This window comes from Drosophila persimilis, unplaced genomic scaffold, assembly GCF_003286085.1.
Source record: "Drosophila persimilis strain 14011-0111.01,24,50 unplaced genomic scaffold, DperRS2 tig00003936-arrow-arrow-pilon, whole genome shotgun sequence".
Lineage (NCBI taxonomy): Eukaryota > Metazoa > Arthropoda > Insecta > Diptera > Drosophilidae > Drosophila > Drosophila persimilis.
The window spans coordinates 121,342-134,690 of record NW_020825708.1 but is presented as its reverse complement, the minus strand read 5'-3'; the positions used below and the strand labels follow the sequence as shown (position 1 = coordinate 134,690).

The 13,349-nt window shown below is 47.5% G+C and overlaps 1 protein-coding gene across 1 annotated transcript; it reads left to right on the top strand.

The window, feature by feature from the left end:
• Positions 1-10,306: 10,306 nt before the first annotated feature.
• Positions 10,307-11,563, top strand: LOC113567295 (cysteine and histidine-rich protein 1 homolog). Its single transcript, XM_026994636.1, has 2 exons — positions 10,307-11,170; positions 11,240-11,563. Exons 1-2 carry the CDS (start codon positions 10,412-10,414, stop codon positions 11,561-11,563), a joined length of 1,083 nt encoding a protein of 360 aa, XP_026850437.1. The 5' UTR covers positions 10,307-10,411.
• Positions 11,564-13,349: the final 1,786 nt, after the last annotated feature.

Below are 13,349 nucleotides of genomic sequence, written 5' to 3'. Positions count from 1 at the left end.
TCGCACGCACTCTTTGTCGTGTCGTTTAATATAAGCGGCATCTGCCGGAGGAGAGCCATACTGACTTAGTATCGGGTATAACTGTAGAGTTGCGGTGTCCGCAGCAACTCACAACGTTCCCCCTCGTTGGTTTTTAGTTTGTTTTACTGGTGCTGCTCTTTACTGAAGAACGTTGACTTGAGTACTCATAGCGACAGCTCGTTTTGCATCGCAGCCGAGATGAAACCGAGTGCTCAAAGTAGAGTTATAGACTAAGTAGTATACTATGTGGGCATGGAGGACATTTTACTACCCATTTAGAGTTTTGGCAAATGGTCGAGATAAGAATTTATATATAAAAAATCGCGTACGAGTATGGAAAGGATACTAGGAAACGGGATACAGGGGGTCAAAGGGACAGATCAGCATGGATACGTAAACGAAGAAGATCACCGGTCAGATCTTTGTCGGCTGCGGTATCGCTCATTGGCGAGGACGCCCACCCTACCATGATCCTTCAGGGCCACCTATTAACAGTCAGGATCCCTTCAAATAAGACTGCTATTCGATATTGTCTTACATTTATAGGGTATTACTATACAGCATATACTGGGGAAGGAATATCATAATGATCTTAAATCTATAAAACTGATTAGTAGTAGGTATATATAAATGCATGTATAAAACCGTGATCATGGTTGAAGACCAACGAATAGTTACCGCACATTCATTCTTTTCAGATGGGGGTTAAACCGGTGGTACGGGCACGTGGCCAATAGAGGTGTCCGGGAATAACCAATTCGTAACTTCTAGACCAGCGTTGTAATACGTAGATACTAGTGGTGCTAATCCTACGCGGAAAGAACAGAAATTTTTCAACGGGTCTCTGTAGCTGGGTGGATAATTACCTCAACAGAATTACACCACTGATCGAAAAATTTTACTGAACTGTGGGCGTTCGTTTTCCAAATGGTCGAACGGCTGCCCCAGTATTGACGATATATAACTGGCGCAAACAGCAACCCACGTTTTCCCACACTTTCTATGGTCTTCTTCTGTTATACGGGATCCAGACACAGCAATATTTAATGAAATATAGTGCACGGCAGAAAAATTGCATATCAAAGCGTTGCCGCTTGGTCGCAAAACAGCTGTTGATAAGCTTTATCAAAGCTCACAAGATCTTCAACTCGAATTTTTTTACGGCCTAGTTATACCCGATACTCAAAATGAGTATTGGGGTATATTAGATTTGTGGTAAAAGTGGATGTGTGTAACGTCCAGAAGGAATCGTTTCCGACCCCATAAAGTATATATATTCTTGATCAGCATCAATAGCCGAGTCGATTGAGCCCTGTCTGTCTGTCCGTCCGTCCGTCCGTCCGTCCGTCCGTCCGTCCGTCCGTCCGTCCCCTTCAGCGCCTACTGCTCAAAGACTATAAGAGCTAGAGCAACAATGCTTTGGATCCAGACTTCTGTGATTTGTCACTGCTACAAAAATAGTTCAGAACTTCGTCCCGCCCACTTCCGCCCCCACAAAGGGCGAAAATCTGTGGCACCCACATTTTTAAAGATACGATAAAGCCAAAAATTCAGAATCGTAGAGGATGTTTATATGTTCTAGAATGTAAAATCTCAACCAGATCGTATAATTATTATAGCCAGAATCAAGAAAACAATTTCATTCTTTCTCGCTCTGTCTCTCTCTAACACACAGGATTCATGGTCGGTTTTGCCAATTGCAAAATATGAGTTCAAGGATCTCAGAACCTATAAGAGCCAGAGCAACCAAATTTGGTATCCACACTCCTGTGATATCGGACCTTGACCGTTTCGTGTCCAAATTTCGCCACACCCCCTTGCGCCCCCGCAAAGGACGAAAATCTGGGGCATCCACAAATCTCAGAGATCAGATCATTTTTTTAGCCAAAGGGAACAAATCAATTTGCACTGGCTACGCAGCGCCCGACGTCACGCTCAGACTGATTTTCTGTCTCTCTCGCACGCACTCTTTGTCGTGTCGTTTAATATAAGCGGCATCTGCCGGAGGAGAGCCATACTGACTTAGTATCGGGTATAACTGTAGAGTTGCGGTGTCCGCAGCAACTCACAACGTTCCCCCTCGTTGGTTTTTAGTTTGTTTTACTGGTGCTGCTCTTTACTGAAGAACGTTGACTTGAGTACTCATAGCGACAGCTCGTTTTGCGTCGCAGCCGAGATGAAACCGAGGTCAAGTGCTTAGAAGCGTACGTCCCGGTCCGCTCAGATAAGAGAGTGGAGTGAAGTAGAGTGCTCAAAGTAGAGTTATAGACTATGTAGTATACTATGTGGACATGGAGGACATTTTACTACCCATTTAGAGCTCTGGCAAATGGTCGAGATAAGAATTTATATAAAAAAAATCGCGTACGAGTATGGAAAGGATACTAGGAAACGGGATACAGGGGGTCAAAGGGACAGATCAGCATGGATACGTAAACGAAGAAGATCACCGGTCAGATCTTTGTCGGCTGCGGTATCGCTCATTGGCGAGAACGCCCACCCTACCATGATCCTTCAGGGCCACCTATTAACAGTCAGGATCCCTTCAAATAAGCCTGCTATTCGATATTGTCTTACATTTATTGGGTATTACTATACAGAATATACTGGGGAAGGAATATCATAAGGGCGAGGTAGGGTATAATGATCTTAAATTTATAAAACTGATTAGTAGTAGGTATATAGAAATGCATGTATAAAACCGTGATCATGGTTGAAGACCAACGAATAGTTACCGCACATTCATTCTTTTCAGATGGGGGTTAAACCGGTGGTACGGGCACGTGGCCAATAGAGGTGTCCGGGAATAACCAATTCGTAACTTCTAGACCAGCGTTGTAATACGTAGATACTAGTGGTGCTAATCCTACGCGGAAAGAACAGAAATTTTTCAACGGGTCTCTGTAGCTGGGTGGATTACCGCAACAGAATTACACCACTGATCGAAAAATTTTACTGAACTGTGGGCGTTCGTTTTCCAAATGGTCGAACGGCTGCCCCAGTATTGACGATATATAACTGGCGCGTCCACTCAAATTAAATCATCACTTTGAGCCGCACTTGGCACTTGCACTAGGCTTTGACTTTGGCTTGACCTTGGTTTAGAGAACTGGGTCAGCTCTACAAGACTTTTTTTTCCACGGCCGGTCACTCTGACGGTCACGAGGAGAGAAAGAAAGAGGCTGGGACTACTAAAAACAGCAACCCACGTTTTCACACACTTTCTATGGTCCAGACACAGCAATATTTAAGAAAATATAGTGCACGGCAGAAAAATTGCATATCAAAGCGTTGCCGCTTGGTCGCAAAACAGCTGTTGATAAGCTTTATCAAAGCTCACAAGATCTTCAACTCGAATTTTTTTACGGCCTAGTTATACCCGATACTCAAAATGAGTATCTGGGGCATCCACAAATCTCAGAGACTATTAAGGCTAGAGTAACCAAATTTGGTATCCGCACTTCTGTTAGATCTCACTTTAAAACGTATATCTCAGAATTTCGCCCTACCCCCTACCGCCCACACAAAGGAGCTGGGAGCTGGGAAAACGCGGAAGGAGATGGATGCGGATAAAAATTCGAGTGGCTTGCGAAAAGTAAAACTCGTGGCGGACCAGATCCACGCCAACGCGATCAGTGGTACGAGGAAGATCCTGCATCGACGCTGTACTTACGGAGAGAAGACCCTGCATCGATACCACACTTACGGAGAGGGGATCCTGCATCGACGCTGCACTCACGGGGAAGAGGAGGATTTCGACGAGTACAAGCGTGGGAGTTCAGGGGTAAGCGAGTCTCTAGACGTGTATACGGGCTGCTGAGCGGTGCGATAGGTAGGGAACCAAGAAAGAATAAAGTGAAATGTAATATAACAGAAACATAGCACGACCACCAACAATCTATACACTAGGGAACCTGGAAGCCCGGGGCTTCATCTTCTCTGCCCTTCCTCACGCCTCTTTCCCGAGTCTCCCTCTTTGGCTGCACCCACGTGGTGACCCGTATTCGCTCCGGATGCCCGTCGGGGCCCCGCGTGATTCCCTCCAGTTTTTAGTAGCCCAACGGGATCCTGAGGTCGCTGTCCGGCGATTGCCTAGGCGTACTCGGTGACACCTGTCGGCGTTCCCCCCGCATGATTCCCTCCAGTAGTTTGTGACCCCGAAGGGTCCGAGGCCGCTATCCGACGATCGTCTAAGCGCTCCCGGTGACGCCTGTTGGTGTCTCGCCTGATCCCAGTAGTTCCCAGGGTCCCGAAGGTGCTGTCCGGCGATTTCCTGTATGATAAAGACTTTCGCAGTAATGTTTAGCCCGATAGTGTCCCGTGAGTGCTATCTTAGTTCGACAGTATCCCGTAAGTGCTATCCGGCGATTGCCTAGGCACTCTCGGCGATGCTTGTCGTTATCCCGGACCCTCGTAGTAATTCTTAGTTCGATAGTGTCCCGTAAGTGCTATCCGGCGATTGCCTAGGCACTTTCGGCGATGCTTATCGATATCCCCGACTCGCGTAGTAATTCTTAGCCCGACAAGGTCCCGTAAGTGTTATCCGGCGGTAGCCTATGCGCTCTCGGCGACATCTGTTGGCGCCCTGTATGATCCCAGTAGACCGGCAGGGTCCCGGAAGTACTGTCCGGCGATTGCCTAGGTACTCTCGGCGATACCTGTCGGCCCTCTTCAGCTTCGTAGTAGTTCTATCCGGCGATAGCCTAGGCACTCTCGGTGATGCCTGTCGGTATTTCCGCATAGTGAAGCCCCCTTACCGCGGCGTAGTAATTCTTAGGCCGACAGAGTCCCGTAAGTACCGTCCGGCGATAGCCTAGGTACTCTCGGCGATTCTTGTCGGTATTTCCTCAAAGCAAAGCACCCCTTTCCACGTCGTAGTAATTCTTAGGCCGAAAGGGTCCCGTAAGTACCGTCCGGCGATAGCCTAGGAACTCTCGGCGATACTTGTCGGTATTTCCGCATAGCAAAGTCCCCCTTTCAGCGTCGTAGTAATTCTTAGGCCGACAGGGTCCCGTAAGTACCGTCCGGCGATAGCCTAGGAACTCTCGGCGATACTTGTCGGTATTTCCGCATAGCAAAACCCCCCTTTCCGCGTCGTAGTAATTCTTAGGCCGGCGGGGTCCCGTAAGTACTGTCCGGCGATACCTGTCGGTATTATCGCATAGCAAAGACCATCGTATTAATTCTGAGTTCGATGGAGTCCTGAAGGAGCTATCCGGCGATAGCCTGAGTGCTCTCGGTGAAACCGACTGCCACGTCCCACGCTACGATCGCTCCCGTCCGCGGGACGGCCGCCCCGTCCCCATCGTCGGTCCCGGCAAATTATAAATATTGCTGTAATTTCGACCCTGGAGTGGACTGAGACATGTACCCCAGCCCAGGATAGCTTCCTTACAAGGTTATGTAGCCGGGCAGGTGGACTCTCCACCGATTTCCAAAGGAGAACAAAAATCTCGGCCCCACACCAAGGTCGACTCCCGAAGAGTACTCCCGTCAAGGGTGGGAGTTTGGTGTGGGTGACAGAACTTTGGGAGAGCTGGGTGGGCTACCGCTCGACGCACGGGTTTGCAACAAAAAAAAAGACACTTGGTGGCGAGGCGCGGCAAATATGCACTTGCCAGTTTTCTCGGCGCACGGCTATTAATTTAGTCCGATTTTTGCGAAGCGCACACCGCGTGGGATTTTCACAGTTCCGTTTTATTCGGTTTCGGTTTGTCTTTCTGAGAAGTTATTTGGATTTTTTTTCTTTGGGGTTTTCTTTGGGGTGCTTACACGTGGTCGATTTAGATATATATTTGCTACCGACGCGGAGATAATCACCGGCGGCACAGATTCAAATTTTCAAAAGAGAACGCTCTGGTGCTTTGCACTGCTTAAATAAGAGCTTACCGATCTTAATGCTCGGATTCGAAAGCTCCGTTGCGATGCGCTGCACAGCACTTACGGAAGCTTAGCTCAGCTGTTCCCTACCTAGAGCTTGCCTGCACCCACCCCAACTATGCTATGCCATGCACCGATAATTGGCCCAAGGTTATTGCATGCGATATACCCGATATGCAACCGTTACACATTTCCGAACACATCCATTTGCTTCTCTCTGTTCCGAGGCTTGAGGCCAATCTATTTGCCCATTCGTGTGATACATTTTGCTACACCTGTTACAAACACCTCCATGAGCACACACCAAAGTTCGAGGCAGGATGAGTAAGAGCCCCGATGCGTTTGCATAAGAAAAGCTCTGAGCAAGAGCATTCTTGCATTCTTCTTGAACATTCACAAATTTCACACAAAAATGCCATAGGAATTGCACACAGAAATGCCAATCGATCTATTTATACTCAATATATTTACTCGTATTTACACAAGGAGCGGTTGAGGAATGTTTGTCAGTACTCGTACTCGTACTCGTATCGAAAGTGTCTAAGCAACAATTTGGCATTATCCACCATAGCCTTAGCCTGCTTCCGATACGCTCCGATGGCGTGGAGAAAAATCCAATTTTCACAGCTATTTGTTTGCCCGACCCCGACTACCCCGACTATTTTATTCAATGTAGCCCCTTTTAGGTCACTCATTCATAGACACTCGTTGCAGTGATTATCCAACTATTTGATCCCGTCCGAAAAATATTTTCCAAAAGGTCTCCTCCGCGCCGTCGGTGATCTCCTCACGCGGGCTGAATTTTGTTTTGATGAGTCGGTGTGAATCGAAGGATCATTAGCCCCATTCTTTTCATCCAACTTATCGTTAATTTCCTTCCTGTTTTGCTACTCAAAAAACAATTCGCTTCAGCAGCGATCAAATAAAAAAAAAAAATTAAAAAAAAATATAAAAAAACAGGTCAGCAACATATCTAATTTGACATGTACTACATGAAACATGGACTAATAGGCACCGTAATCTTGTTTGCGATAGCAGAGCACTTTGGCGGTCAAAGAGGTTACTTTTCAGCCCACCAGTCCACCGAGACACCACCCCACCAGACCCATTGAACGCCTTGGGCCGCATTACAAATATTTTTGAGTACATTTATGTGTAGATCAAAGTGCATTCTATTAAATTAAACTATTCATGGGTGCCTACTATGCCGTTTTTCTCTGTGTGTATCCTCTGTTTTTAAATTTGTAATTTTCAGGGAACCAGCGTGGCCTTGGAAAACTCGTAACCTTGTGCTCGTACTTTACACCAGAGTATCAGTTCACTCTGCAACAACAGGCAATCAGAATTGTTGAATAAAGCACGCACACATACTGTAAAGCCAGGCCGAGGCCGCTATCCGACGATCGTCTAAGCGCTCCCGGTGACGCCTGTTGGTGTCTCGCCTGATCCCAGTAGTTCCCAGGGTCCCGAAGGTGCTGTCCGGCGATTTCCTGTATGATAAAGACTTTCGCAGTAATGTTTAGCCCGATAGTGTCCCGTGAGTGCTATCTTAGTTCGACAGTATCCCGTAAGTGCTATCCGGCGATTGCCTAGGCACTCTCGGCGATGCTTGTCGTTATCCCGGACCCTCGTAGTAATTCTTAGTTCGATAGTGTCCCGTAAGTGCTATCCGGCGATTGCCTAGGCACTTTCGGCGATGCTTATCGATATCCCCGACTCGCGTAGTAATTCTTAGCCCGACAAGGTCCCGTAAGTGTTATCCGGCGGTAGCCTATGCGCTCTCGGCGACATCTGTTGGCGCCCTGTATGATCCCAGTAGACCGGCAGGGTCCCGGAAGTACTGTCCGGCGATTGCCTAGGTACTCTCGGCGATACCTGTCGGCCCTCTTCAGCTTCGTAGTAGTTCTATCCGGCGATAGCCTAGGCACTCTCGGTGATGCCTGTCGGTATTTCCGCATAGTGAAGCCCCCTTACCGCGGCGTAGTAATTCTTAGGCCGACAGAGTCCCGTAAGTACCGTCCGGCGATAGCCTAGGTACTCTCGGCGATTCTTGTCGGTATTTCCTCAAAGCAAAGCACCCCTTTCCGCGTCGTAGTAATTCTTAGGCCGAAAGGGTCCCGTAAGTACCGTCCGGCGATAGCCTAGGAACTCTCGGCGATACTTGTCGGTATTTCCGCATAGCAAAGTCCCCCTTTCAGCGTCGTAGTAATTCTTAGGCCGACAGGGTCCCGTAAGTACCGTCCGGCGATAGCCTAGGAACTCTCGGCGATACTTGTCGGTATTTCCGCATAGCAAAACCCCCCTTTCCGCGTCGTAGTAATTCTTAGGCCGGCGGGGTCCCGTAAGTACTGTCCGGCGATACCTGTCGGTATTATCGCATAGCAAAGACCATCGTATTAATTCTGAGTTCGATGGAGTCCTGAAGGAGCTATCCGGCGATAGCCTGAGTGCTCTCGGTGAAACCGACTGCCACGTCCCACGCTACGATCGCTCCCGTCCGCGGGACGGCCGCCCCGTCCCCATCGTCGGTCCCGGCAAATTATAAATATTGCTGTAATTTCGACCCTGGAGTGGACTGAGACATGTACCCCAGCCCAGGATAGCTTCCTTACAAGGTTATGTAGCCGGGCAGGTGGACTCTCCACCGATTTCCAAAGGAGAACAAAAATCTCGGCCCCACACCAAGGTCGACTCCCGAAGAGTACTCCCGTCAAGGGTGGGAGTTTGGTGTGGGTGACAGAACTTTGGGAGAGCTGGGTGGGCTACCGCTCGACGCACGGGTTTGCAACAAAAAAAAAGACACTTGGTGGCGAGGCGCGGCAAATATGCACTTGCCAGTTTTCTCGGCGCACGGCTATTAATTTAGTCCGATTTTTGCGAAGCGCACACCGCGTGGGATTTTCACAGTTCCGTTTTATTCGGTTTCGGTTTGTCTTTCTGAGAAGTTATTTGGATTTTTTTTCTTTGGGGTTTTCTTTGGGGTGCTTACACGTGGTCGATTTAGATATATATTTGCTACCGACGCGGAGATAATCACCGGCGGCACAGATTCAAATTTTCAAAAGAGAACGCTCTGGTGCTTTGCACTGCTTAAATAAGAGCTTACCGATCTTAATGCTCGGATTCGAAAGCTCCGTTGCGATGCGCTGCACAGCACTTACGGAAGCTTAGCTCAGCTGTTCCCTACCTAGAGCTTGCCTGCACCCACCCCAACTATGCTATGCCATGCACCGATAATTGGCCCAAGGTTATTGCATGCGATATACCCGATATGCAACCGTTACACATTTCCGAACACATCCATTTGCTTCTCTCTGTTCCGAGGCTTGAGGCCAATCTATTTGCCCATTCGTGTGATACATTTTGCTACACCTGTTACAAACACCTCCATGAGCACACACCAAAGTTCGAGGCAGGATGAGTAAGAGCCCCGATGCGTTTGCATAAGAAAAGCTCTGAGCAAGAGCATTCTTGCATTCTTCTTGAACATTCACAAATTTCACACAAAAATGCCATAGGAATTGCACACAGAAATGCCAATCGATCTATTTATACTCAATATATTTACTCGTATTTACACAAGGAGCGGTTGAGGAATGTTTGTCAGTACTCGTACTCGTACTCGTATCGAAAGTGTCTAAGCAACAATTTGGCATTATCCACCATAGCCTTAGCCTGCTTCCGATACGCTCCGATGGCGTGGAGAAAAATCCAATTTTCACAGCTATTTGTTTGCCCGACCCCGACTACCCCGACTATTTTATTCAATGTAGCCCCTTTTAGGTCACTCATTCATAGACACTCGTTGCAGTGATTATCCAACTATTTGATCCCGTCCGAAAAATATTTTCCAAAAGGTCTCCTCCGCGCCGTCGGTGATCTCCTCACGCGGGCTGAATTTTGTTTTGATGAGTCGGTGTGAATCGAAGGATCATTAGCCCCATTCTTTTCATCCAACTTATCGTTAATTTCCTTCCTGTTTTGCTACTCAAAAAACAATTCGCTTCAGCAGCGATCAAATAAAAAAAAAAAATTAAAAAAAAATATAAAAAAACAGGTCAGCAACATATCTAATTTGACATGTACTACATGAAACATGGACTAATAGGCACCGTAATCTTGTTTGCGATAGCAGAGCACTTTGGCGGTCAAAGAGGTTACTTTTCAGCCCACCAGTCCACCGAGACACCACCCCACCAGACCCATTGAACGCCTTGGGCCGCATTACAAATATTTTTGAGTACATTTATGTGTAGATCAAAGTGCATTCTATTAAATTAAACTATTCATGGGTGCCTACTATGCCGTTTTTCTCTGTGTGTATCCTCTGTTTTTAAATTTGTAATTTTCAGGGAACCAGCGTGGCCTTGGAAAACTCGTAACCTTGTGCTCGTACTTTACACCAGAGTATCAGTTCACTCTGCAACAACAGGCAATCAGAATTGTTGAATAAAGCACGCACACATACTGTAAAGCCAGGCCGAGGCTGCTGGCCGAAATACCCTTCAGAATGTCGAATGCCAACCCCAATGTCAACAACAACGAGCAGCCCCCAGCCGCCAAGAGGCAGCGATTGTCAGATGTTGCAAGTAAAGATGAAAGTACTTTGAATGAGATTTCGACTACTATGGACAGCAGTGAGGGTGAGGTCGGCGGGTCCACGGGTGGTGGCGTATCCGATCTTCGTGAGCGACTGCATAACATACTGGTGTGCGTTGTGTGCCGCGAGGTTCCACAACCACACGACTTCTTTCAGTGCAGCCATGGGCATATCATGTGTGAAGACTGCAAGACCGCCGTTCTGGCTGTTGCCATCTTCAATAAAACGCGTGCCTGCTGCCCCAGTTGTCGATCGCTCATTAGAAACTACGATCAGGAGCAGAATCTAGTGGTGCGCCAGACCCTCTGGGAGCTACCCATCAGCTGCTCCAGCTGCAATGACCAGTTCTCAGATAGGAAAGATCTCTCCAGACACTTGGAGTTCTTTTGTGAGGGGCGTGTGGTTTGCTGCAAGTACCACTACCTGGGCTGTTCTTGGAAGGGCCCCTACAAGGACAGCGTCTCACATGATTCCGACTGTAGGTTTCCCCAGAAGCAGGGAAAGGAGATCCTAGATATTCTGCTGCATGTCGAGGACAGGGAGCTTGAGGCCCAAAAGCCCGTGTTCATCCATCGGGTGCTGAGTGCTAGCCGGGTGGAATTTTTGACCTTGAGAATGAAGTGGATACACCGCTCAGAGGGTTTACACCCACGGACCCTCGAGTCTGAGGTAAGGTTTTGGAGAACCAGAACTCGTCTGCAGCATACCTCTGATGTTCTCTTATCCCGATCCCCATAGACGATTCGTGCCTTTGAGGAGGATTGGGTGCTGCGTCTACGTCCGAAAAGAGCTGGGGAAAAAATCACCGTCAGCGGCCAGCTATTGCTTTCGACTACCCCACGAGTGTCCCTCATGGTCGACCATTTGATCCAGATGCCGCAGAGTGTCTGCAGCGCCAAGCAGCTGCACGACATCCGCCCGCGTATCTACCGCCATATTTTCGATTCAACCGGCAAGTGCGCAAACCGCCAGGAGCTTCCCTTGGCGGGACCTCAGGCCCTGTACCGGCTATTTGCCATGACCCGGATCCAGCTCCGTTTGTGGATGTTTTTGCATTATTGAGCTGACGCTAAAAACCTTTAAATTGTAGTTTAAACCTTTATTGGGCACAACATCTTTTGATTTGATTTTTAAATTCGTTGCTTTAGAGCTGCATTTTTAGGGTTTGGGCGCCTTCTGGATCTGCTCGTTCACAGCTAGACCTTCTTCAGCAGCAGCCTTGGCCTTATCATGGAAGTCGTGCAGAAGCAATCGAGTAAATTAGGCATACGTTTTTGTCTGGTCTGTTAATGTCGGCTAGTGTCGGCTAGACTTACCTTAACGCTATCCTCGTTGAAAAAGTCCATGACCTTTGCCAGCAGGTCGTTGAGCTGAGCCTCAACTGGCTTGGTGGGCTCCTCACGAGGCACGCGAGCACACATGCACACCTGAAAGCAGAGTTACAGTAAAACCACAATCAGTCACTTCCTTTTCGACCACTGAAATTTTAGAATAGTTTTTCTAAATAAAGATACCGAAACAACTTGGGTGACTGCAATTTTGTATTTTAAAACGACGAAAAAAAAGGAGTACGTGCGTTCGATTTCTTGCATTTTTCTCGACTCTTTTCATATATTAAAACAATTTCTTCTGTGCCTACCTTACCAACGGTGGCAAAGCGGGGCGAATTCGCCAAGAGCGAGAGAGCGAGCTTTTATTGCGCTCCCGGTTTGCCCTAGCCTAACTTACACTAGACTTCATGAAATACTATCCTAATAACAATTATTATTAGCCAAATGGCGCTACACCGGCCCCGTTGAAGGCCTGGAAGGCTTCAAACCAGAGGCAGAAGCGCCATCTTGTGGATTGGCCTCCTGAACGTGGCTCCGCTGCTCGACCTTAGGTCGACCACTCTGACCCTTCCGTCCTGCCCGGCGGTTGTTCCGACCACCCTTCCGAGGAGCCACTGTTGAGGGGGCAGGTTGTCCTCGGCAACGATTACGTATTTAATTAACAATTATCTGTTAATAATGGTACTTAGTTACTAAAGGCGGAAAAAGATAAGTTAAAAGTTAGCTAAATTTAAATGATTATAAATATTGCATGCAATTAGTTTAAGAGACAGTTCAGGGGATAGGGTTTGACAGAGGGAGTTATAATTATGGCATAAAACCCTAAAAGGTTCATGATCAGCATAATTAGATCTACATATGGGTAGACGGATAGGCCTAAAAGTACGGGTAGGTCTAGATGGAACGGCCAAGTCAATCTGACCCAAGAGAGTTTGGGAGTCAACAGTCCCAAGAAGGAGATTGTGCACGAACATTACGCCATTGCATATTCTGCGATGGTGCAACGACGGCAGGTCAATAAGATTTAGCCTAGACCGGTAGGGTGGCAAGATTCTACCTGAGTCCCAGTTAAAGTTCCGAAGGGCAAAAATTAAAAATTGCTTTTGCACGGATTCAATAACAGCCTGCTGTTCTTTATACTGCGGGCTCCACACACAAGAACAATACTCCAATATAGGACGTACTAACGAGATGTACAGTTGTTTTGTAACGTACGGGTCGTCAAACTCCTTGGACCAACGCTTGATGAACGCTAAAACACCCTTAGCTTTATTTACAGTTGCAGCTATACGGGTGTTAAAACACATCTTATGATCAAAAAGGACTCCGAGGTCATTTGAACTCGAAATTCGTTCAAGGACATGATTTCCTAGAACATATGGGACAAAATGAGGAGCGCGACGGTAAAATGTCATAAGTTTGCATTTGGAAAGGTTCAGAAAAAGAAGATTAGTTGAACACCACAATAGTAGTTCACTTAGATCAAGTTGAAGGCGTGTGTGCAAATACCAATCAGA

Bases quoted from the DNA above. Each gene is read 5' to 3' on its own strand.
- LOC113567295 (XM_026994636.1), top strand. From the start codon at position 10,412: ATGTCGAATGCCAACCCCAATGTCAACAACAACGAGCAGCCCCCAGCC. The intron at 11,171-11,239 runs GTAAGGTTTTGG...CGATCCCCATAG, and splicing joins CACGGACCCTCGAGTCTGAG to ACGATTCGTGCCTTTGAGGA.